General features: G+C 38.4%; 1 protein-coding gene across 1 annotated transcript in view; it reads right to left on the reverse strand.

The window, feature by feature from the left end:
• Nucleotides 1-25,027, reverse strand: part of ptc (protein patched) — a 44,675-nt gene extending 19,648 nt beyond the window's left edge. The window contains exons 1-2 of the mRNA XM_089727815.1: nucleotides 24,469-25,027; nucleotides 14,548-14,740 (exon numbers count right to left, since the gene is read on the reverse strand). Coding sequence (XP_089583941.1) covers nucleotides 14,548-14,740; nucleotides 24,469-24,621 — 346 coding nt within the window. The 5' untranslated portion in view covers nucleotides 24,622-25,027. The remainder of the gene's footprint in view (nucleotides 1-14,547; nucleotides 14,741-24,468) is intronic.
• Nucleotides 25,028-25,268: the final 241 nt, after the last annotated feature.

Raw genomic sequence — 25,268 nt, forward strand, 5'->3', positions numbered from 1 at the left:
AAAAATGGATTTCATTGAACGACATACATATGATTTGATTGCCGAGTGTCGTTTCCGATAACTGACCGATCGAGCGATCAACAGTTCACGTTACCGAATACCAATACAGAGTATTATGTGAAGTTATATACGTTAAATGTGCTTACAAAATACGATTTATCTAAATTTAGGCAGGCCACCCTTCCCGTTTGGTTGTTGGAGTGTCGACGTATTTGTTACGAGCGCGACTGTCGACTCGATACTTAACACATCACGAGGGTGATTTATATAGAACTGGTGATCCCGCAGTAGTCGAAATTCGACTATAATTAATTGTAATTATAAGTTTGAACGTTATTATGGTTCTATTGTCAAAGACTATTATACCTATATAATCACAGATTTCGTTAAGACTACATACACTACAGACAAATAAACAATATTAACCTATTCTCAATATGACCACAGACTATAAGCAACAAAAGTTTGACAATAAACATAGAGCATACATATGTGTATGTAATGTTTTTTTTGTTGATTAAATGTATTATTATGCATAATTAAAAAAAAAAATCACTATATTCTCTATAAGTGTGGGAAATTTCAAAGTCCGCGCAATTTACGTAAAAAGAGGTACAAAGTTTTTTGCTTTACGTATTAATATATAGATAATGACACTACAGAACGGCAGACAGCATCAAAATTTCTTTAATCACACCTAAAATACTAAATTAATATTCGTATTTTTTCATCCAGCTTGACGGGTATTTTATTGTCCGGTGAAGAAGGAATAACCGTTTAAAGCTACCGTCGATTAGGTAAAAAAATTAAGTAAAATGAGACCGCGTTGCTAAGTTAAAAAATAATAATTAAAATTCGATAAGTGCGGTTAAGATGTTCTTAAAAATCTGTAGATTATTTGAAGTTTTTTTTTATTGCATTTGTAGGCAGACGAGCATAAGGCCCATCTGATGGTGAGTGGTTACCGTCGCCCATGGACTTCAGTAATGCCAGGGGCAGAGCCAAGCCGCTGCCTACCGCTTAATACTCTCCACAAGCCTCGTTTGAAGGACATGTCATATACATGACATGTTAAATTAGTGTAGTTCGTTTTCGAAGTTGGGTTGTCTGTTCAGAGGTTTCTTGGTACAAAAAAATATTAGGATATATTTCACGAACGGATCGTTCGGTTCGTCGACATGTACGTGTCGGGAAGGGCACGAGTATTCGTTCCAATTAACACCGGACCGGTTGATTTATTCTTACCGGTTTGTCACCTTTTTGCGCAGAATTAGGATCGCGAGGTGTGAGAAAAAAAAAAACTTCGGCTGTCAATTTTAACGGAGCGCAGTTTAAATTTTATCTGATTTAACTTAAAATTCATTTCACTAATTAGTTTGATGTTTCATAAATCAAGTCAGTAAGACTTGTAACAAATAGTAAGTTGTATCTTATACCTTTAAACGAGCGAGTATATTAATATATATGTATATAATCTGAATCTCGGAAACGGCTGCGACGATTTTCATAAAATTTAGTATACAGGGGATTTCGGGGGCGATAAATCGATCTAGCTACGATTTATTTTCAGAAAATGTTGTTTTATTCGTGTTTTCAATAATCAACTCTTCCCGACATCTATTGGCGTATAATAATACTATTTTTCTTAATTGAGGGCAACTAACCAAGATGGCGTTATCGAAAAAAATCATCGTCTAGTTAAATTTTAATATAGCAACAATACGTGTAGTGTCGTAATTAAAATGTCAAGAATTTGATTTCATTTCAATATAAGGACGATATGCAACCGGCTTTAAAATTTAGATAAACTCATACTTCACTATCTAAGCATTCTCAAAGATCATCCAAGCCCACTGATTTTTTTTCCTACCTGTGCTGATAGCCTTGAGGAGCTATTTCAGCTTTACAGGAGCGTGTAGGTGAACTCTCGGGGCTCAAACCGGAGGTTTTGCTAACACTGGCCCTAGCAAGAGCAATGCTTCGCAGAATCTACCACCGGATCGGAAACGCGACCCACTGAGAAGATCCGGCGAGAAACTCAGTGGGCTGTATCTATAGGTTAATTTACTCGGTCGCAAGCGACGGGTTCGGCGAGGACGGTGACCGGCCCATTGATAGCAGTGACTATAAAGATTATGCCTAGTTAAAGTTTCGCACTAAATGGTCCAATGATAGCATTTTTCATATCTTCTGGGTGCCGGAAACAGACCCCCAAAATCGTAAAGACTCCGAACGGAAGCCGAAATGGAAATCAGAGTAACTGAGTGACATCGTCAGATAGCATCAGATTACTTACATACGAAGACAGCAACGATCTCATATCTCAAGGTGAGCATCGGGTTCTGGATCTCAATCTACCTACATCAATGGAGATAGTGTATATATTTGTGTGTCTCCAGCTTACAACACGTGTCTACGTTGCCGAGGCAGTTAACGCCCTCGCTTCACACGTAAGGAATGCTATTTTATTTTGGTCGCTAATTTATAGCGTGACGAAGCACCAACGTACGTTGCACCGAGAATGGGGACCGGTGAACATGCGATCAAAATAAACTTGCTTAAACATATCGATAGCGTCATATTCCGTGGCCTAACGTGTGAGAATCCCGGTGTACAATTTTTTTTTAAATAATTTAATGGTTGGACGAGCTCACAGCCCACCTGGTGTTAAATGGTTACTGGAGCCCATAGACATCTACGACGTAAATGCGCCACCCACCTTGAGATATAAGTTCTAAGGTCTCAAGTATAGTTACAACGGCTGCTCCGCCCTTCAAACCGAAACGCATTACTGCTTTACGGCAGAAATAGGCAGGGTAGTGGTACCTACCCGCGCGGACTCACAAGAGGTCCTACCACCAGTAAAACACGTATCGAGTGATGCGACATTGCCAAAGCTCAAATCCTCGGTAGGTACCGTCTTTTCTAAATAACTATGTACTTAATATTTTCTGAGTTTGAAACTAACACGTGCATGTCATTGTGAAGAAATATTATCATGTAATAAAATGAAACAGGGAATGTTATGTATGTAACCGATGTCAGGTCGTTTTGTGCTATAGGCTTGAAGGGTCAACCGCAATAATTCAAATTTCAACTTCAAGAGGAATGAAAAATAAACGAATGTTTAAAGAATAATATTTTTTACATGAATTTGTTCCATAAGTCAATAGTTAGTTACGTAGAATGTGTTTATATAAAGTATCTACAGTTTTCGGACAGGGGGCCGAGCATCATGCGTGAAGTTTCTACGTTTGGGGGACGTGGTATGTGGGTCTTGACGGTCCGCAGATATTGAGAGCGGCCCAAGGGTCATTTAGGGTAATCTAGGGCTTTACCTACTAAACGACTAACCTGCACTCTCACCGAAGCATCCGATCCGCCCCGAGGTCAAAAGAACAGGGTATTGGGGTTACTGCGGTCAACAACCAGGCAACAAATAAAAAGGGTCTTTATTTGATAAAATGTTATGAGACGTTATGGGTATACAAACTACTGTCAACCCTAAAACGAACAGTGTAAATGATTCTGGCCTAAACAGTGTTTTGTTTCTTTGGATCATTTGGAGAGCTGACAGGCAATGCAAAAAAAACACAATGTTACTATTCCTATACTACTAACTACTTGATACAAGTACTATAATCTAGTTTTGGTGAAACAATTTGCATAAACGATATAAAAATGTATAATAAACTTATATAGAGGGTAGTCGATAATAGCCGATGTAGATTAAATGTATAATTTATAATTAGTGTTTTGTGTGACTTTGTAAATGTCAAATACATCACACTTGATGATTAATAGTAAATTTATTCCTTTTTTATATTATCTTCAAAGAGAATTCAAATCTGAGTCGTCTATTATCAAAGGTGGCAATCTGTGAATTTGGAAAAAAAATGTTATTGATATGTCAATACAGATTGATTTGAATATAATCGTCTCTTTCAAAGAATACGGTTCAAAACCTGCATTAAATAAAGGTTAATAGTTAACCTGTTATTTATCTAAGATGTCGTTCAGAAGAGTTTTGTGACTGCCAATGGAATACAAAGTCAATAATTCGTTTTTCTGATTTACCAATAATTGTCCAAAAGTCACATTGTCGGCTTTGATAATAGTCGACTCATCTAAGAAAACAACATACCTAAACCATTTGTAATTAAGCACGCTCTCACAAGGTTGTTTAATACTAATGATAATACTGAAACCGTTTCGCAGAACACTTTGTATGTAAATTAGTTTGATACGCATTAAAAATTACAAGACGAGTGTGAAAAAAAATTGACGAAACGTGCCAAGAGTTTTTGTGCGACCGACGCTGGAAATGATGATGTTGCAAGATCACTCCAGTAGATACTACCTGACTGAAGAACATTAAATGTTTGGCAAAAACGGCCCAGCAACTCGTTTTTTTTTATATTTTTTGTATGTATCCTTTTATTTGGTTATTGTCTATATGTGGTGAATAGGGAAAGACAAAACTGTTACGTATCATATTCTCTTCTGTTGGTCAATCAATTGTTTTTTTTTTGGGGTATTTGATTTCGTGTTAGCAATATGGCTTTTTTTTGGAAATTAACGTAGAATGTTACAAGAAAAAATGATAATTAGAAAATAAAAGAGAAAGTATAAAATGAATCATCTAATTTCGACTAATGGGCGAACTAGTTTAAAGTAAGCCATTTATTTCTAGTAAGTAGCAGTAGTAGTTGTTGTAGTAACTTGGTAATAGCCTGTCTACAATAACTACCACACTTTTTTAATTTAGTAAATTCTATTAAAATTAGTGTTCACAGTAAGCAAAATTTTATTCTCAAAACTTATTTAAAGTACAATATACTACAAAGCTACGTTTCTATTCCGAATTAAGTATCAAATGGTCCATTTTAATACTATCCAGACTAAGCGGGCTGGCCCTCGTGCCGGATATTGGGGATTATCATAAACCAAGTGGATCGGATTCGAACACGGCGGGCCCGCACAGGGCGCCTCTATTTTAACACCTACCAGAGCCGTGGGCGCGATTTACGACGGCAGCACTCGTCGACGTATCCACTATCCACGCAGGATTTAAGTGCCGGGTTGTTGACGCCACACACGCCAAAACAAAGTCCGTTATTTTGTCAGGAAACAAACGAATGTCAAACAAGCGATAAATCGATTGTAAAGTTAGACCATGTGCGTGTCTGAGAAGGCTATTCTCATACCCAAATCGAAACGTTTCGTTGCAGGGCGGGCGGCGGTCGCGAGATCCACGGCAAGGTCACGCGAGGTTATCGCGGCTTTCTGCTCGAGCATTCCTTTTACACTCGCGCTATCACAGTCTCCGGCGGCGTCTTTATTCATACACCGCCTTATCTATACAAACAAAATTACTATCGTTCGTACTATAAATCAACGTAACGATCTGTTATTCTGACAGTACAATGCGCAATAATGACCGAACGTATGGTATCTACACGTCACGTCATGGGGATCCATTGCGAAGCGAACATTCGGACTGCATTCAGGATGCGTGTTTCAATAATGACAATATTTCTACTGGATGGTAGCGAGCGATCAGTACGGACAATCGCAATGAATGACATAGGCGGGGGTGAGAAGACGGCTGGGGGAGGGGGGATACGTGCGCTCGCGCATGTGGTTGTGGCCACACGCGCGCCGCCGTGGTCGGCCCGTGTGGTCTTTACCCCGCGCCCCGCGAGCCGCCTCTCCTCTATGCAAATTAGCCGGAGCGTAGACAACAGATGGATGGCGGAATAAACAAGCCGCGTCCTTTGCGGTCACCGAGGAATATGGCCTATAGTAACCTATTAAACACAGATCTCGTAAATAGTATTACATTCGAATTCAGAATTTAAACTATTGCATAAGTCAAATCATATTCTCGATTTAAATTACTATTATTCAAATATGTTTCATTAAGAACGATACGTATAATTAGGGATGTTGATTTTGTATATTTCCAAAAATTACATTGTCTATGCCAAAAGCAATTAAGACAATTAAAATCCGTTCAGATTTTCCTAATTTAGAAAACTTTGATATCGCGAGGGCAGTTTAACACAAAGATGCACAGGTGGTCCATGACGTCACTGTCTATAGGTGCAGGCGTGCATGAGAGATAACGAGATTTTCACACTACCTCTTCTTCCTCATCCCATCCTTTTAAATATTGTTTGCGCTTTTTACAGCTAAAATACGTTTCCAAAAATAATTGGAACGAAGTTCCTTACGGCAGGCTTGGAGGGGATAGGGATTTTGCTGCGCGACCGAACTGAAAAAAATGTGATAGTAAAACCGTAAGAAAAAATCCGTGGAAAAAAGTGCGTGGAATAAAGTGCGTGAATAAAACCGTTAAATGAGACGTGCGCAGGCGCGACAGTCGCATACACAAGCGAGTAGTGTATAATACCTTTCTCTTTCTCCCTCTTTCTTTTCGTTCTCTCATCCATTCTCTTTCTATTATTATTTCTATTTTTCTATTTCTATGTAATTTTATGTTGTCAAACAAAAATAAAGAGACATATTTTGTTATTTTAGTTGATAATTTGAATTACGATGTTTTTTTATTTTAAGTAATTTATTATTTCCTAAAATACTGAATTTCCTAAATACTTTCTTGTACTTAAATAAAAACTAATCAGCAAAATTTAAGAGAAAAATTAAGAAAACCTACAAAAAATTGAGCACGATTTTTTTTGCAATTTGTGTCGATTCTACATTAGCCGAAGGAACTTCGTTCCTACCTGGTGTCCCACGACACCACATAATTGTTTTTTATTTTAATTTATTGACACTTGACGTTTCATATGCAATAATATGCTTAATTAAAAACAGGAAACACACTTATTGCATAATACGGAGCATTGTGTTGACTTACACTCACGACCCCGATCTAGTTTAGGCCGGTTTTGTATACAAAGCGAGGCCTGTTCGGAATTATTTTTTGTCGTATCAATATGATAAGCTACTTGCTTCTGAATAGTGTTTACATACAAAATTAAAAAAAGATGTGTGGTGTCGTGGGACACCGGATAGGAACAAAGTTCCATATAAAAAAAAAAAAAAAAGAATTACGAGAAAAAAATCGCGCGGTGAAATATCGCTGTGCGGAAAACAAGACCTTATTCCACGGACTTTTTCTTACGGTTTTTACTATCACATTTTTTTCAGTTCGGTCGCGCAGCAAAATCCCTATCTCCTCCAAGCCAGCCGTAAGGAACTTCATTCCAATAATACAAAATATCATATTTATTAAAATTGTATGTATTGAACAGTAAATATAAATTTATATACTCAGTGGGTCGCGTTTCCGATCCGGTGGTAGATACTGCGAAGCACTGCTCTTGCTAGGGCCAGTGTTAGCAACACTCCTGGTTTGAGCTCCGTGAGCTCATCTACTAGTTCGGTGAATCTAAAATAACCCCTCGAGGTTACTAGAATAGGTAGAAAAAAAAAGTAAATTTATATATTAAGTTTTAAAATAAACCAAATTTCGCGAGGTTCTGTATGAAAGTTGAGGTTCTGTATGTTGTGAATTAAATTTGGTGTTACAAAACACATATACATATACATATCGACGAACACATTGACATTGAATAAATGCTTATAATACATGTTATTGTGCATATAATGTCTAATACGCGTTTAAGTCTTTAATAAGGACGCAAATGTTATTTTACTAAAAGGATTCCTATGAATACCTATTTGTTTCGAACATTACCATTCCTTTAATGTTCCGCAAATAATCCTATATCCACTGAGCTGAAACTTAGTTAAGTTATATAGTCGAACGCCAGTGTTCCTTGACCTCAACAAACCTACACCTGAATGCGGCTATAGGAACAACTTAACGATTGCAGAGGTCCCCCATAAAAGGCCAAGGATCGAAACAGTTCGGCTCACAGCGAGACTTCTCCACACAAAGCCGAGCGGACAATCAGATTCCTCGTTTTTTTGGAACTGAATAGAAATGTTATAGTTTTTTTGTTTTGTTTTATTGGTCGTAATTTCACGTGGGTATATTTATGGGCGGCCGTGGGTCACCTAATTAAGTTGTTAGACGACGCTGGGACTCTGGGCATTGTTTAGGCAGAGCTCTGCCCCGATGACTTTTGTGAGGTCGTTCCGAAGTGTTTGTTATTGTACAGTAGCCGAGAAGAGTTGTTTTTTTTTAACGGCATACAGACAGAGGAGATCGCGGTCCATTCGGTAGTTAGATCTGACAGGAGAGCACGTAACTTGACTCATTTTTGTTTTAGTTCTGGTCGGCGTTGATTTTCATTAAGCGAATTGACGTTCTCATGAATGTATTGTTTACGGCTTATTAAGAAAACCAAGAAACTGTTTTGAGTAAAACTAAAAAAAAACCCTGTCTGTTTATGCATGAACGGTGGATTATTTTCATTGTTTTCATTGAGTGTCCGGAGTCTATAGACGGCATAATGTGAATTCCGCTGCCTTAACCTTGAGACGTGAGGTCGACGTTACAATTGTATTGCAATAACATCTGCCATAGTAGCTAAGATTCTTCGAGCATCTTCAAAAGGCTTAAATGTAGGAAGTGATAAAGTGTTAAACAGTGTACATAAAACCGCTCGAAAACCCTTTATCTTTCTTCGTCAGTGGGCAGATTTAGCGAGATTCGTTCTCATAATGATGTGTCTATAACCAAGTGGAACTAATCTATACATATAAATAAAATTGGTGTGTCTGTTTGAAGTATTGAAATAGCCTCTTTTTACTACATGCATATGAATATATATACGGTACATACACCAAAATAACATTTTTTACAATTTTTGTCTCTCTGTCTCTCTGTCTGTCTGTTTGTTCCGGCGAATCTCTGGAACGGCTGGACCGATTTTGACGGGACTTTCACTGATAGGTAGCTGATGATATAAGGAGTAACTTAGGTTTCTTTTTTTAAACTAGCTTCGCCCCGCAGCTTCACCCGCGGTACGACAATAACCGCGGGTAAAATAGCGGTACTCATTTATCAATAATAAAATTTAATGTTTCTGAAGCGAAGCGAGGGCGGGTCGCTAGTTTATAATGTAATTAGATAATTTATAAAAAAAACCTACTTTGAGAAATGAGTTCAAACTTCGAGAAAGTTGCCGCGCAAACGTTACGTAACTCGACCTAACGCAACCTAACATGTGACGTCATTCGGGGCCAAATGAATCGCGGAACTAACCAAAGGTTTTATATGGTCATACATTAATTCAAATCGATTTATACAGCTTGACGTGAAAAAATGTTCTAATTATTAGACGCCATAGATGGCGTAATTTATTAAAATAAATTAAAATATTAAATGATAGTTTTAATAATAATTGAATTCGGACCCATGACAAGTACTTATTAAATTTATATACATATTTTTAATTAGTCTGGTTTTTACTTATTGTTTCTCAGTAGCAACACGCTACCCACTAAGTATCTCACCGGATCTTCTCAGTGGGTCGCGATTCCGATCCGGTAGTAGATTCAGCAAAGCACTGCTCTTACTAGCCCGTGAGGCTACCCACCGGTCCGCGTGAAGTTGGAATAGCCCCTTAGGCTACCAACGATTAGGTAGGGAAAAAAAGCAACACGATTTTACCAAAAAAATAGTGGAATGGTAATCGTTATATGTTACATGAGGCAGTTAGCGCAAAAGTGTCCTAAGCTTATCATAGTTAGTATGGAGATAATGTCGTCGGAATTTACTTTTAAACTGCTTCGTAGGCAAAAACAATACGCGTAAAAATAATGTTTACAAAGCCATGTATTCTCTATGGGTGAGACTAGGGACAGGCCGGTTTTGCATCAAAATTTATTATGTTTTAAATAAATTGCAATATATAAGCGCGAATATGAAAAATTGTGGTTTCGGCCACTTTTGCACTGACGGTCTTAAATGATATATTGTACAGAAGTAAGTACCTAAGTGTCCCGTATCGAGTATATAATCGTGTTGGAGATAAAGTTTTGCTCCCAGCAGTGGGTCGTGTCACTGTTGACGGTGCACATCGCCAGTGCGATGATAAATTTTATATCGTCCTCTACATTTTTGAGGATTTCGCATAAAAGTTTTTTAATCATTTATCTATTTATATTTGGATCACTTGCCTGAGTGGTTCAAATGCAGTCACGTGCTAATTTTTCATAAATAAAACGAAAAAAGGTGCTTTCTGGGAACTCTCGTCAGAAAAGAAGCTCTGTATTATTAAAATGGTTTCTTTAATAAAAAGGTTTTATTTGATGTTCCATGAGAAATGTTATTTTATTAAAATTATGTAACTGTAAAGTCGTAAATATAATTGAGTTCTTTTTGGAATTTAAGGTTCTATTAAAATTAACTATAAAGTTGTAAATATAATTCAGTTTTTTTTTAAATTTAAGGTCGTTTTTCTCAAATCTTTATACTTGGGCCCATATACTCTTAATAACAGAGAGGGAGAAAGTGTAATGGAAAAAAAGGAGCATAACCCATTTTCTGATGACAAATCATTTAAATTCTGCTTCCCGCGGCTTTAACTTCTCTTCTTCTTTTTCTCCACCTTATCCCACTATGTGGGGTCGGCACAGCTAATTTTTCTCTTCCATTCTCTTCTATCAGCCGTCATCTCAACACTCACTCCTCTCTCTCTCATATCGTCATTCACACACTCCATCCATGTCTTCTTCGGTCGACCTCTTCCCCCTCTACCTTGCACTACTATTTCCATACATCTCCTTTACCGCGGCTTTAACTTCTCTGAATAAAAATAAACATTATAAATGTAAGGTACATTTATTTTTGTGTGATTTTTGTTCTGGTTAAATTAATTCGTTTTAGTTTGAGGGCCGGGAATTCAACCAACAGACTATGGTTGCCATCTTTGTCATATCAGTACATAAAATAAATTCACTGTTTAAATTCTCATTTATACATACATTTTAGTTTTTGCTCCTTCGGAGGCGCTCGGGTAGCTGTTAGCAAATCCCACCCCTCCTCGCTGAGCCTTTGCTCGCCCACCTGTCCTGGTGAAACTGGAAAGGCCTACGGGCCACCAGTAATCATTCAATCATAAAAATAAAAAAAGTTTTTGGTCAAAAACAATTCTGTTTCTGTGTGATACTCGAAACATCGGACACTATAAATGATTCGGTCTTAATCACCCAAGGAAACTACATATGTTAGAGATGCAAAATTTAATGCAGTTGTACAAAAACTGCAACTCCTGCCTTATGCAGTTTATTAAGTCATCAAAAAATAAGCTCTACCTATTTTCGACTTTAATGCGACTGGATAAAGTTCATATCGTTCGTATGCAGCCGACACAGATTATTGAGTTCAGTATTCCGCGGAGACACAACGGATGTTGCACACTTATCAACTTCCCTGATAGCTTCCGCCCTTTTATGACGTCATGGTGTGTCAAACATCAATTAAATTGATTTTACAACGTGCTAAATCGAGTGTCGTTCTCCATAAAAACCTCCCTTGTGATTTAGACATATATGCGTTTCATAAGAAAATTCGATTCGCGGCCCGTTTGATGGTAAGTGGTTATCGCTGCTATCATAAAAGTGATTGCTGCCATTCACCTATTATATTTACGTAAGTACCTTCTACTGATATTAAGACAACCCATCATAGTATGATAAATTACAATTTTAAATATGTAAATGTATATTGTTTGATAAACAATAAAGCACAGTTACAGCTCCATTTTTCGTTTTTTTTTTCGGGAATTAAAAGCATAATAAACAAATGTTGAAAAGTCAATGGTCAAGTTTTACGGTTTCCTGTTTTATTTTTATCGAAAACATACGTAATCTAGATAAGAACATATTTAATTTTGACCGAGAGTGACAATGATGTTAGTATCTCCTGAGGCTAGTGAAGCGAACAACAACAAGGAATGTTAAATTTAACATGAAATGTGTTTTTTATGGCCCATGTACGCAGACGAGCATACGGCCCACCTGATGGTAAGTGGTTACCGGCGCCCATGGACTTCAGCAATGCCAGGGGCAGAGCCAAACCGCTGCCCACCTAAACTGTGTGACGTTATATGGCAAACGGGTGATAGCTAGTTTTTTTTGTTTTTCCTATTTAATCTGATATCCTTGAGAGGCTATATCAGCGTAACCCTAACAAGTAGGTGAGCTCACGGGGCTCAAACCTGACAACGTTGCTAATAATAATCCTACCAAGAGCAGTGCTTCGCAGAATCAGAGTCTGTGGGTTAATTTACTCGTCGAGCCCTTCCTAGCAAACGACGGGTTCGACGAGAACAATGACCGGTGCTTGAGATACCTGAAAGCACCGTTAGTGGATCGGGAGGGACTGAAATGACGTGCTTAGAGCGACGTCGACTGTTTAGCATTCGGTCCGCGGGATCGGGAATGCTAGCTAGAGCAGTGTACGCACGGGTCTATATGGCCACCGGCACCCCTGAACACATCATGTGCCAGTCCTTAAACAGTATTCGTATAATTTTGTTTTTACGTAGACGGGTCAATGATCCCTTGACCCACGTGGCCTGAAACGGTTTTCGGAACCCAAAGACAGCGTCGCGACTGCTGTCACTCATCTTGACACAATATCGAAGTCTCGTAGTGTATCAACAATAGCAGTAATGCGTTTCGGTTTGAAGGGCGGGGCAGCCGTTGTAACTATAAGTATACTGAGACCTTAGAACTGATATCTCAAGAACGGTGGTGCGTTCGCGTCGTAGATGTCTATGGGCTCCAGTAACCACTTAACACCAGGTGGGCTGTGAGCTCGTATGCCCATCTAAGCAATAAATAAAAAGTTCGACCCTTCAAACCGGATCGAATAACTGCTTCGCCGCAGAAATAAGCAGAATTGTGTGGTACCTATACGTGCGGGTTCATAATACGCCCTACCATCATTACGTTTCGGAGCTGTGTGTTAAATTAAATGGAATTTGAAACAGAACTTTCGCCAACCAATCTGTGAAAGGGAAAGTTTACATTACCTCACAAAATCAGGTACAAACTAGCAATAAGACCAGTAATAAGTTAATAGTATTGCTCTAATTACTATTAATATTTAATAACAATAGGTTAATTCAAAGTAAGCTTTGTCAATAACCAGGGCTGACAATAGCGGCGTAATACTAGAAAGTATAAAGGCGGACTTAATGCCATAGACATTTTCTATACTTTTCTATACTAATATTATAAAGAGGAAAGATTTAGGCTCCGAAACTACTGGACCGATTTGAAAAATTCTTTTTCCATTAGAAGCCGACATTGTCCCTGATGAACATAGGCTACTTTTTATAATAATTTTTTTTTTTTTGTTACATGAGTGTTTTAATGTTTCCGAAGCGAAGCGAGGGCGGGTCGCTAGTCTTTAATAAAGATATTATAAAGAGGAAAGATTTGTTTGTTTGTTTGTATTGAATTGGCTCCGAAACTACTGAACCGATTTGAAAAAATCTGTTGAGTGACATAGGCTATAATCTTTTTTGAAATAAAATTAAGGTTCCTTACTAAAACTCTAATAATGTATTCAAAGGTGTAAAAAATTACCTAAAATATTCTTTACATCGCGTGCCCTGCGAAAACTATTCATGATAGAATAAAATAATGTACTATGACTTTGTAGAACACATAATTGTTTACAAAAAGTGTCGGGACAGCATATGTCTAGCTATTATAGTTATGCCGCAATAAGTGTTCTTTTATTTAAAAAAATAAAACGTCAAATATCGTTGCAATTTTTGTTAAGGAACCGAGCGGTGCCGGAGCGGGCCGCTAGTCTTTAATAAAGACAAAACGTACATCCAGTAACATGATGTAACATTGTAATCCATCTTTATACGAAATGTAAATTTCATTGCGCTTGTTCTGCGGGAATAACAAATCTGAACAGAACGTGAATGGCATATCGATCGATAACAATCAATCGAATTCCAATAGCACACGAATAAGGTTTGATATTTCAATGCAACTTTGTTGCAACGCATGAAGACACTTTCTAAAATTACCTAGGCGTACATTCATCAGTCTAACGTTACACTGTTTAATTTATACTTAGTAATTTTGACTAAGCCAATTGTGATTGATTGTACTTCACCGACAAATGTTTTGATGTTTAAAATATTATAATACAAAACAACTTTCATTACGCAAAACTAACCGCGGCTAAAGAGACGCAATTACCACAAACCGGTGTCGCATTAATATTAATTTACCATATTTACATGGAAATAAAGAGTTGCATCAACGCAAAAGGCAAAGACATTGAAATACAATTTAAGTCAAACGAGTATCGCACCGGACGCGGGCGCGCCTACGGACTGCTGATTAACGAATTTAAAATTCAATTTAACGTAAATATAAGGGCAGTAACACATCGCGGCACGCTGTGTAGTCTGAGTGACATTCTGCTCACGTCGAGCCGAGACGGAAGCGGCTTCACAGACGAGCTCGTTACCGGTGCATTGGTAGTCTAAGAAATGCACACTGTGTCACAAATGTCGTGATGGTTCCTACGCTTCTTTGATTTAACGTAGTTGATAAAGAGCTCACACGTACCTTGAACCCAGAGCTGGTCGACCCTCGAGTGTATCTGTGCCGATTTTAGTCCAACACAGAAAGTCGAGAGCACCAATATTGCAACAAACAGCACTTTCCCCGCGTCTCCTTGCAAAAAGCAGCCTAGTATAAAGAGCTGTTCCTGTAGCCAGGCTCGGATCCAAAGCGACGTCCTTCCACCTTCGATGTTACCCTGAAAAACAGCATTGATATGATTCTGTTTGTAATTCCTTGAGTTTGAATCGAAACTTAAAAAAAAAAACATGTGATTATTTCACAGGAATAATTATAACGAAAATCATTTCGGAAAAGGAGTTTATTTTAATTTTATACAATCGTCGTTGAGGAACTGTGCTTGCAAAAATTAAATTTCGTCAAATCAAGAAACAGTCTTGCCTGTTTTGTTTGTTTACACTGATCGGGACAGTGGCTAAGCCACTTAACCTCCAGTTTAAAATATATCACGGCCCAATTTGATCAAAAATTTTAAGTACACTTTGGGTCAGATGGTATATGAATTTGACTTCACGTTTAAGGTGGGTGGCGGCGTTTACTATGGGCTTCGATAATCGCTTTATACCAAGTGGGTCTTGAGTTCGTCCACCCATCAAGTGCAATTGAAAAAAACTTCCTCAAACATAAACCGGCCCTGTTAATAAAATCGAGAGGCAAAAGTCACGTTTAAATAATTAGGTGACGTTAAATAGAAATCGCAAATAAATCCCTGTTTAAAGTAATATGAACGAAAAAGACGCGACACTAGACAAACAAAGAGCAGATTTCAAAAGATTATGAGATCGTTTGGCGTAAGACAATAAGTTGGAACCGTTTTTAACGTCTAAATAATTCCAGAGCTGATTGTGATTAATGAGAGGCGTCGGCGAGGTCGGCGCGGACGGCGATCGGACCGGGTACCCGTGGCGCCAGGGAACCTACAGATCAGCCGACACACTCGAATCTCTTCAAGCGATTACTAATTGCATAATAATAACTCAATCGACGTCTCGTGTTCGATGCACCGATTAAGCGATCATTGATATACGGCTCTTTTCTCTAGCGCTTTGTTTTTCTATCGCTTCGAGTTTGTTCGATAATTTCGAGTGGACTTCGGACATGAAGCTTCTGATTAATTTTGACCCCACTTGATTTTTCTCGAGAAAAAAATAATACGTATCTTGTTTTAAGATTAATAATGCGTTAATCTCGTGTATCTTTTTATCGGCCTCGAAGGCAGACGCGCTTACGGCCGGACTGATTGTAAGTGTTAGGGTCGGTCATGGTCGTTAGCAACGGAATAGGCGAGCCGCAGACTCTTTTTAAGTCTCTTTGAAGAAGGACATATTATAAACCGAAAATACGGTGAATCAGGCTCTGGTATACGGCAATAATGATGCCTTAAAATGCAATACGGATGAACTATGCATCATCGGTGAGCGGTACGATGACAAAAATCATTTCACGGGATTTCAAGCAATTTCTTACGGCACTCCTCGTCGAACATACGGAACAAAACACAAAGTCCGATAGTCTTTCTTGTCTCTTTCTTTCTCTTTCTTTCTTTCTTTTCTCTTCCAATAAGTATCTTCCAGTTTATTCTTAGATTTTATCACCACCAACAAACAGATAAACTATCTATTCTTAAAACACCTACATTAATATTATTTATGATTATGAATAGTGACGATTGAAAGAAAGTCATAAAACCAGTATATTTATTTTTACGAAACTACTGGTGGTCCTTCATTTTCTGAAAAGTATTTTAGAACAGACTTTTTCTTTTATAATTTGTTATTTATAAATATACATAAATGAAAAATGTTAACATGTTCTAGGGATATGTAGGTTACAGAAATGTTTTTATTGAGTAGATCGGTGAGCGAACTGTTAAGTGGTCACGGATCGCGGGGTCCATAGACATCAAGGTAATAATGCCTTGAAGCTTGGGGTCATAATTGTGTTGTATAATGGCTGTTCTACCCTTTGGACCGCAACGCATGACTGAATAGCGGCAAAAACGGGCAGGCTGGTAGCACTCACCCGTTTGGGCTTACAATACGGCCTAACAGCAGTATTCTAGTTGGCTATGGCAGTATAAAAGAATCTCTTAGTCGTCTCTTACGACAGCAGCGAAGAGATAGTGGTCGACAACATTGTTTTTTATTCGTACAGATTATAATTTTTTCAAAAAGTAGTTGCTACCCATTATATTACACAAACAAACAAACGAACTGCCATATACATAATAAACATCGTAATGTAAATATCTCAACGACCCGAGTCCATGTTGACAGACAACTTTGTTTGGTTTAACCTTAACATATATTTAGAGAACTAATAATCATGCGTTTAATTGATGCGTAGAAATGAAGGTTTATTTTGGAATTGTTATTTTGCCTGCTCTCAAATAGTTCACAGTTCGAGCTAGGTTTCCGAGTCAGGGATTCCGTGTTCCGATACAGGAATGCTTGTATTTAAAACAAAATATTCTATATAGCGCATGTAATGTTTTTGTGAAGAAATGAATAATTGTTTCCGGCATTTCCTAGTTCCCGATAAGATGTACTTGGGATTGCATTTTCAAATCGAGAAATGTAAAGGAAAATAATTTGCAATTTAAATTATACTTAAACAATACTGTTTTATCAAACGTTTATCGTGCAAAGATTATTGATAATGAAACTTAAATTCAGAATTAAGTAAGGATCTATGTTTAAAGAGTTCGGTGAACCGTCGGGACCTTGCCGTCGAAGCAGAGTTGTTCCGAGCGTAAATAAATAATCGTATCACAATAATGGCACATACTGGCCGAGTCATAGAATCGGGTAGGGCGCGGGCGAGCGGAGGTGAATGTCGAGCGCTCTGGGTGGGCGTGACGTCACGGCCGGAATGCGCCCGCGCCTCCCGCACCCCGCCACCATCCGCGCGGCCCACGTGGAGCGTACGCAACAAACACGACTTCACGCAGGCCGCATCGCTATTGCATCTACTATCTTCATTCACATAATCTATATATTAAATACGTGAAGCAAAAACTTTGTACCAATTTTTACGAAAATTGCGCTTACGGAGGATTATGAAATTTCCCACACTTATAGAGAATACAGATCGGCGTGCAGAATGTTAATATATTTTAAATTGTGCATAAAAAATACATTATCAATAAAAAAAATTATTACACACTACCATGTATTTGTCACACACGCGTGTGCAGACTATTTGTTTATTGTCAAACTTTTCTTACTGTTTATAGTCTGTGGTCAAATTGAGAATAGATTAAATATTATTTGTCTTTATTAATATTTACCTAAAGAGTAGTCTTGGCGAAATCTGTGATTATTGACAATAGAATCATAATAGTGTACAAACTGATAATTTTAATTAACTATAGACGAATATCGAATACCTGGGGACCACCAGTACAATAGTAATGCCAGATCATATTTGCAAGAGTTGCACCATTCGCCACCTATTAAACCGCCATATTGGAATTTAGTCGATTATAATCCGAAATTTGTAAGACAATAGTGATAATACCACTTGCTTTAAGATTTGTGGGATTAACTTCTATGGTAAGCGCAACGGTGGCGCCGGCGACTACGTTTCCTGTAGATAAGAGATTAAACTAAGCTCAGGACGTTCTCACGAGAGCCTTTCCCGCGATAAATACCTTTTATACCTTCTAATATAAGCAATTTAATATTGAATAGTGCACTCGTTTAGCGATAACCAGTCATTACAATAATGCTTATCATACATAGAAAAAATACTATTTTGTTAAGTTGCTAAGTCATTCGGTAATTGTGAAGCGGCGATGTTTATCTAAGGTCAAGCTCGGAATAAAAACGTCTCAATTGCTCGTCTAAAGCCAGTGACACTAGAATTATTCGACTTCCTTTATTAATAGATATTAGAACTATTGCCTAGAACGTTTTTTTATTTATGTTGATGAACCCCAATATTAGATTATTATTGGAGCCTGTGATATTAGTACCTAAATACACGACTCACCTTGAAACAAAAGTCGAAGTCTCAAAGCTTCAGACCGCCGACATCACTACACCAAGTATAAAACGATACATCATCCGCGTCTTGTTCCACATTACATGACATTTGATTGCCCCGATCTTTGACATCCGCCTGTTGTCTGATTCCGACATCCGTAGACCTTTAACGTTTCTGATATCTGCATATAATAGAATGTGGGTGTGACCCCCTCCATTATACTATTAAAATGTATTCGATACGAACCGCTTGTTCTTCGATTAGAATTAGGAATTTAATTATAATATTGTGTAGATTTATTACATTTGATTATATTCCAAAGTGTTTCGACAAAGGTATTACGTAAAGCATGTATAGGTACTATTACTTAACAATTAACTGTCGCTGCGTGTTGTTAAAAATAAAGCATTTCGTAAAATAGCAGTTTCACCCGATTCGGTTTACCGACTCCTGATTTTATCTTGAAAGGTCAACATTCCCGTAAATATTATCTAGAGGTCATTAAAATTATTAATCCATGTTTCAACACTATTAAAGTGTCAACAATTATCTTTAATGAGTGGTAATTTAATATTATTACACCTATGTATGTTTCTCGATTGCGTTCGGAATACCTACTTAGTCAAGTTTTCAGACTGCCCGTACAGTTTCATAAATTATATGATTTTAACACGAATGAGAAGTGTGGAAATGAATGACTGGCTAGTACGGTGTGCTTAGTGCGAATTTTTTAACGTTCTCGACAGCGTAAAAGTTAACTCAAATTAATTCAAAATAACAGCGCCCCTAGCGGCAAACGTAGGCAAATGTTCCAACTCCATACAAATTTGAAATTTGAGTTAACTTTTACGCTATCGATACCGTTAAAAACTCGCACTAAGCAAACAGAGTAAGTACATGGTTTCAAGGAAGTTCGCCTTTAATTTATTATTCTATAGATTTGTTTATTCAATTATTAAATTAGCTTATACCAACAAAGAGATCACAATTCAGAGCGCAACAAATTAAAATAATATTAGTAATTTGTTTATACAAGTTCATGGTCCATCTAGTGTTGTGTTGTCACAGATGTCGATAGACACAGAACAAGTATGCTACCTCGAAACACGAGTTTCAGAGGGGCGAACTCGAACGATTATCAAAAAAGTATTCGTATAGCTATCGAGAAAAATGGCAAACGTCCCAGAGGACGCAGTCCCACGAGATGGTCGGACCAAGTACGATCTTCTCTGAACATCAATTTCCATAATGCCCTTCATGAAGCAAAGGATCGCGGCAGATGGAGGGAAGTCGTATGGGAGAAACTGATGCAGCGGGGGAGTCTCGACCCTCAGTAATGAGGAAAACGACGCGAGGAGGATCGAGAAAAAAATTATAGGATTTAAACAGCGACCTCTACCGTCCGTAAAAATAATTAATTTACTTATATTCGTTTCGCCATGAGAAAAAATGAGTCCATTCTAAGGCAGCTAGACATCCGAAAAAGGCACACTTCCACCTGCCGGGAACGTGTTATGAGCTTCTTCGGACACATCATGCGGTCTCCCAGACATGAATTAGAGAATCGGTTTGAAGGGTGGGGTAGCCGTTGTGACAATACTGAGACCTTAGAACTATATCTCAAGGTGTGTGGCGCATTTACGTTATAGATGTCTATGGGCTCCAGTAACCACTTAACACCAGGTGGGCTGTGAGCTCGTCCACCCATCAAAGCAATAAAAAAAAAAAAAAAACTCATAATTACGGGTCGCATAGAGGGCAAGCGCGCCGTGGGCAGAACACCAGCCAGATGGTCAGATCTAGCAAGAGAAGCACTCTGTGGTAGTCTGCATCATTCAGTCCATGATCGAGCACATATAGCACGGGTAGATACCACCGTCCCGCCTATTTCTGCCGTGAAGCAGTAATGCTTTTCGGTTTGAAGGGTGGGGCAGCCGTTGTAACTATACTGAGACCTTAGAGCTTCTATCTCAAGGCGTGTGGCGCATTTACTTTGTAGATGTCTTTGGGTTCCAGTAACCACTTAACACCAGGTGGGCTGTGAGCTCGTCCACACATCGAGGCAATAAAAAATAAAAAAAACACTTGGAAGTACGTCGCATGTGGTCGCGATCCTCAGTAGTGAGGGAAAGATATAGAAGAAGACATTCGTTTCGCAATCGCATCGTCACGTTCTCGAAATTCGAAACTAAAAACTCATAATCGAGAGCACGAAAATTGTTTTGACACACGGTAACGTAAATCTCGAAGGCTGGCTATCGAGTACTACCGTCCATACCCTAATGTAATGATCCGTTTTCGTATCGAGAACTCGATACATTTACATTACCGATTCGATAGATTTTCGTGCTTGAGGTACTGTTCTATTGTATAACGGCTGTCAGACTTTTCAAATCTGAGCGCTGGACTAATTCGCGGTAGATAAGCACGAAGATGGTACGTACATATAGAAACTATAATTTCTAAAGATTTCTTAGACGAGAAATCACTTTGTATTAACAACATTGTCCGAAATCTGTTTGTTAATTCATTATTAAAATCAAGAAAGTATCAATCAAACATTTTCAGAAAGTAAGGCGAGGATTAACATTTATACAAACAAACAGGTTTGGGTGCCCATATAGTTTATACTTCATATTTCAGAAGTAGTCCATTTAGGCCTGATGTTTTTTTTTTGCCCTTGTACGCAGACGACCATACGGCCCACCTGATGGTGAGTGGTTACCGTCGCCCATGGACTTCAGCAATGACAGGGGCAGAGCCAAGTCGCTGCCTACCGCTATACTCTCCACAAGCCTCATTTGAAGAAGGACATGTCATAGCGCTCGGGAAACACCGTGGAGCTCCCCTCCTCATTCCATAGCCGGATGGTACGTGGCAAAAAAGACCTCTGGAAACGCACTGTGGATGAACGTAGTGGCTCCAGGTAGTATGGATGAACTCTACTCCGGTGGCGGGCGGCGCGATGGTAAAAACGAGATGCCGGTATCATCTCGAATAATTCCTCAGAGCACTCTCCATGGAACATACGGTACAAAATACAGAGGGAACCGAAGTCCCTCCGCAGGCCCAGAGGTTCCAACCGATCCGTCCGATCCGATCCGATCTTGCAAACACTGTATAAAAATATTTATGTGGTTATAAATAAAATAAATCTTAACCGTCATTGGAAATACAGAAGGCTATTGGTCACTTAACAAAGCACCACCACGATGGACCGACCAGATCCAAGGTACTAACTGAGTTTTTCGGGTGCTCTCTGCGAAGCACTACTCTTGCTAGGGCTAGTATTAGCAAATTCTCTCTGGTTAAGCCCGTAGCTCACCTATCCATTCGCACGTAGCTGGAATAACCCTCAGGCTAGCAATAGGTAGGGACAAAAAATTCAAGGCGAAGAACCAACTCAAAAAATCTACGATGCTGTGAGTTACGCATTGGACCGGAATCGATGGCGACAATGTTCGTGCCAGAATGATCAAAGGACCACGATCATCAGTCACGATGGACGCAACTAAGATAAAATAAATTACATTTTATTTGTTTACGTTAATTATATTTCGTAATGTGAATAATTTTTTTCGGATTATCGAAAAATCAGCTTCATAAATCAATATCGCGAAACTTAGTATTTTTGTTTTTTTTATAAATAGGTATTCGATTCTATCTTGACATCTGCCACTGAAGACGGTGAGTAATCGAGGGTAAAATTGTTGAATGTGTAATCGTGCGTGTACATATAGCCACGTGTGGTGGCGCTCAAAGGCCTGCACGATGGTAACAGAATATCCTAGTCATTCGACACCAGAAGCAGGAAAATAATTTGCGGTTTAACAAAGCAACTTCGATTAGCTACCCATGTTTGTGGTTGCGGCGATTAATGATTATCCGTATATTCAAATGCTTAAGTTATATTTTTAATCGTTTTTGTTGAAAATTTTTTTATTCCTTAAATGGGTGGACGAGCTCACAGCCCACTTGGTGTTAAGTGGTTACTGGAGCGAATAGACATTTAAAACGTAAATGCGCCACCCACCTTGAGATGTAAATTCTAAGGTCTCTCAGTATAGTTACAACGGCTGCCCCACCCTTGAAACCGAAACGTATTACTGCTGTACGGCAGAAATAGGCGGGGTAGTGGTACCCACCCGTGCGGACTCACAAGAGGTCCTACCACCAGTAAAAAATCGAATTCTAAAAACTAAGTTTTTTTAAATTTTTTCATTACTTAAATTTGAGAAGTGCCACGTTTAGAATGTTGGTGTATAAATAAATAAAGAGTCGAAATGGCAGTTTTCTGAGAAAATCTCGAAAAGACCATCATTACTTATATGATCAAAAGAAAACAGTCTGTCCAAAAAAGAGAGCCTTCAAAATTGTAGATGTGAAGTCATTTATAGGTCTCCGGTGCAGCTGCCGATCGCCTGCAAGCGTAATGTTTGGACGAAGAGAAAAGATATATGGGAAAAACTGGTTGAAACGAGACAAAGTGTAAATCTTAAAGAGAAGGACAGAATTATCTCGATTAGCGAGCAAGAAAAGGATGCGAGATCGGAAACCACAAGATGTCTCAATTCCACGAGGCGAGCTCTGTGCGGTCTTGTCAGATTCAGGAATACGTAGAATAGCGTTTATTCTTTTCCTTTTTGTAATCTGTTATTTACCGTACGATATTTTTACTGTTTAATATGAATCGTGTTTAATTTACATTGGTTTACAATATTATTTTTCTTTCCATTGAAAATTGCCAACTTAAGACTTTAAAATTTTTGTTATTCTCAGTCGTAATATTTTTAATCTCAAAATCGATTAAAAATATTACGACTGTTAATTGTTAGAAGAAAAAACATATAACCCGCGACTTATATGTTTCTTGCTTTAATGTTAGGGTATATTTTTAATTTTATTATTAATTTAATAATTAGAATAATTTAATAACAAGAATAGCTGATTATTAAGTATCAATTCATTCTCTATTCGCTTTATGCGGTCCGCGTTGATGTCTCTATCGGCGCCGATGCTCTGCGCGTGCGCAGCCCCTTGCTCGTCTTGTACCCGCTGCGCCTTAATTGCTTCATCTTGCATTCGACCGATCAAGTTCCTACATTTTAAGGTATCACTTATTCGTATGTTACACAGTGAAGCCATATTTAAAATATCAGCTGTCCGTTGAATAAATTGTTGTTTTTGACATCTGTTATTTTTTTATTGTTGTAACACAGGTATTTTTGAAGTGATCTTAGAAAATACAGTGGTTTGCAAGCTTTTTCATTTAAAAACTAAGACCACCGTCGCGCAGGGACGACCTTATCCTTCTAGGAAAGCGGGCTACCTTCCCCGAATTCACTCGGTATTTTTAAAACATTTTTTAGATTAACACGAACTTGCGCCTCGTGAGTGATATTAGTATGGGTTTTAAAAAATTACATTTTAATGAACAAAAATTAGAGCATAAACGGTCATGTTTAAGAAGTTATAATTTAATAAGTCCGCATCATATAATTATGTAGTATATGGTTGTGGTATCACTAATTATGTATAAGAAATGTATATTTACATTTTTCAAAACAAATATTGGAATGAAAAATCTTATGGCTGTTTATAAGCCACAAAAACATAAAAACTCATAGATTCGTTCAGTTTCAAATGTAATAGATAAATTAATAAGATATTTGGAACTCATTGATCAAAAACATCTTTGGTAATCTTAATTCTTTTGATTGTAGAAAACTATCATAAACTTGCAGTTTAATGCAAAATGCGCGCGTTTTAGGTTTTATACCACTGACACTAGTTGGCGCTGTTTCTTTGCATAGTTCCTCAAACGCGATTGGTATTCGCAGAAAAACAATCACACGTGCAACATGACAAGTAAAATTCAGCACAAAATTTCAAAGTAATTCAGTTTTATTGACACAACACCTTTTCGAGTTCAGAAAGTGCTAGGGCAGCGTCTATCCAGCTGGTGCGTATGTAGAGATCGGCGCTGTGGCGCGCCTCAGCGGCAGAGGGACTCTCCTGTGTACTAGATACTATCCGAGGATTCGAAGGAGCCTCGGAATTGGGAGCCACCATGATCTCGGGGCCAAACTTGTCACCAGTATCCTCATGAAGACGGCCGGAGTCCGTCTGGCGGCGCACGCTGTCATATCACTTGCCGCCACATAACCACACACTGCACACTCGAATACGTCACTTTAAATCAAAACACTAATCATTCGAACACAAAACAACACAGAGTTTCATTACAAATAATACGGAGCGCGCTTGCGTGTTACCAGCTGCACGGCTCGAGCGACACTGAATCATGCCACTTCGCGCTACGAACGAATGCGTAGACTGGACTGAATATTTGTCGAGCCGCCATTATTGTTGGTTGTTGGATTCGTAATGTTGCCGTCCTGCGACACGAAGGCAACCGAAAGCTGGCGAAAGAGTCCGAAGCTCCCAAATCAAAGACCACACACGTGATATACCTCTCTCTCTCGTGTATATCAAGAGGGAGGAGGTCAGAAGTGGACTGTAGTGAGAGGTTAAAGCCGGCAAAATAAAAACATTGAATGAAGCCGTAGCTGACATGTCATCAAGTAATGATCTAAACATTAGAAACGATCTCAATGTTTAACTTTAGCCACTCACAGCTAAAATAGATATTGATCAACAAATTTTAGTATTATCGACAACATATTTAAACAAAAATGGAAACAATAAAGAACAATACC

The sequence above is a fragment of the Bombyx mandarina genome, chromosome 05 (assembly GCF_030267445.1).
Source record: "Bombyx mandarina strain Sakado chromosome 05, ASM3026744v2".
NCBI lineage: Eukaryota > Metazoa > Arthropoda > Insecta > Lepidoptera > Bombycidae > Bombyx > Bombyx mandarina.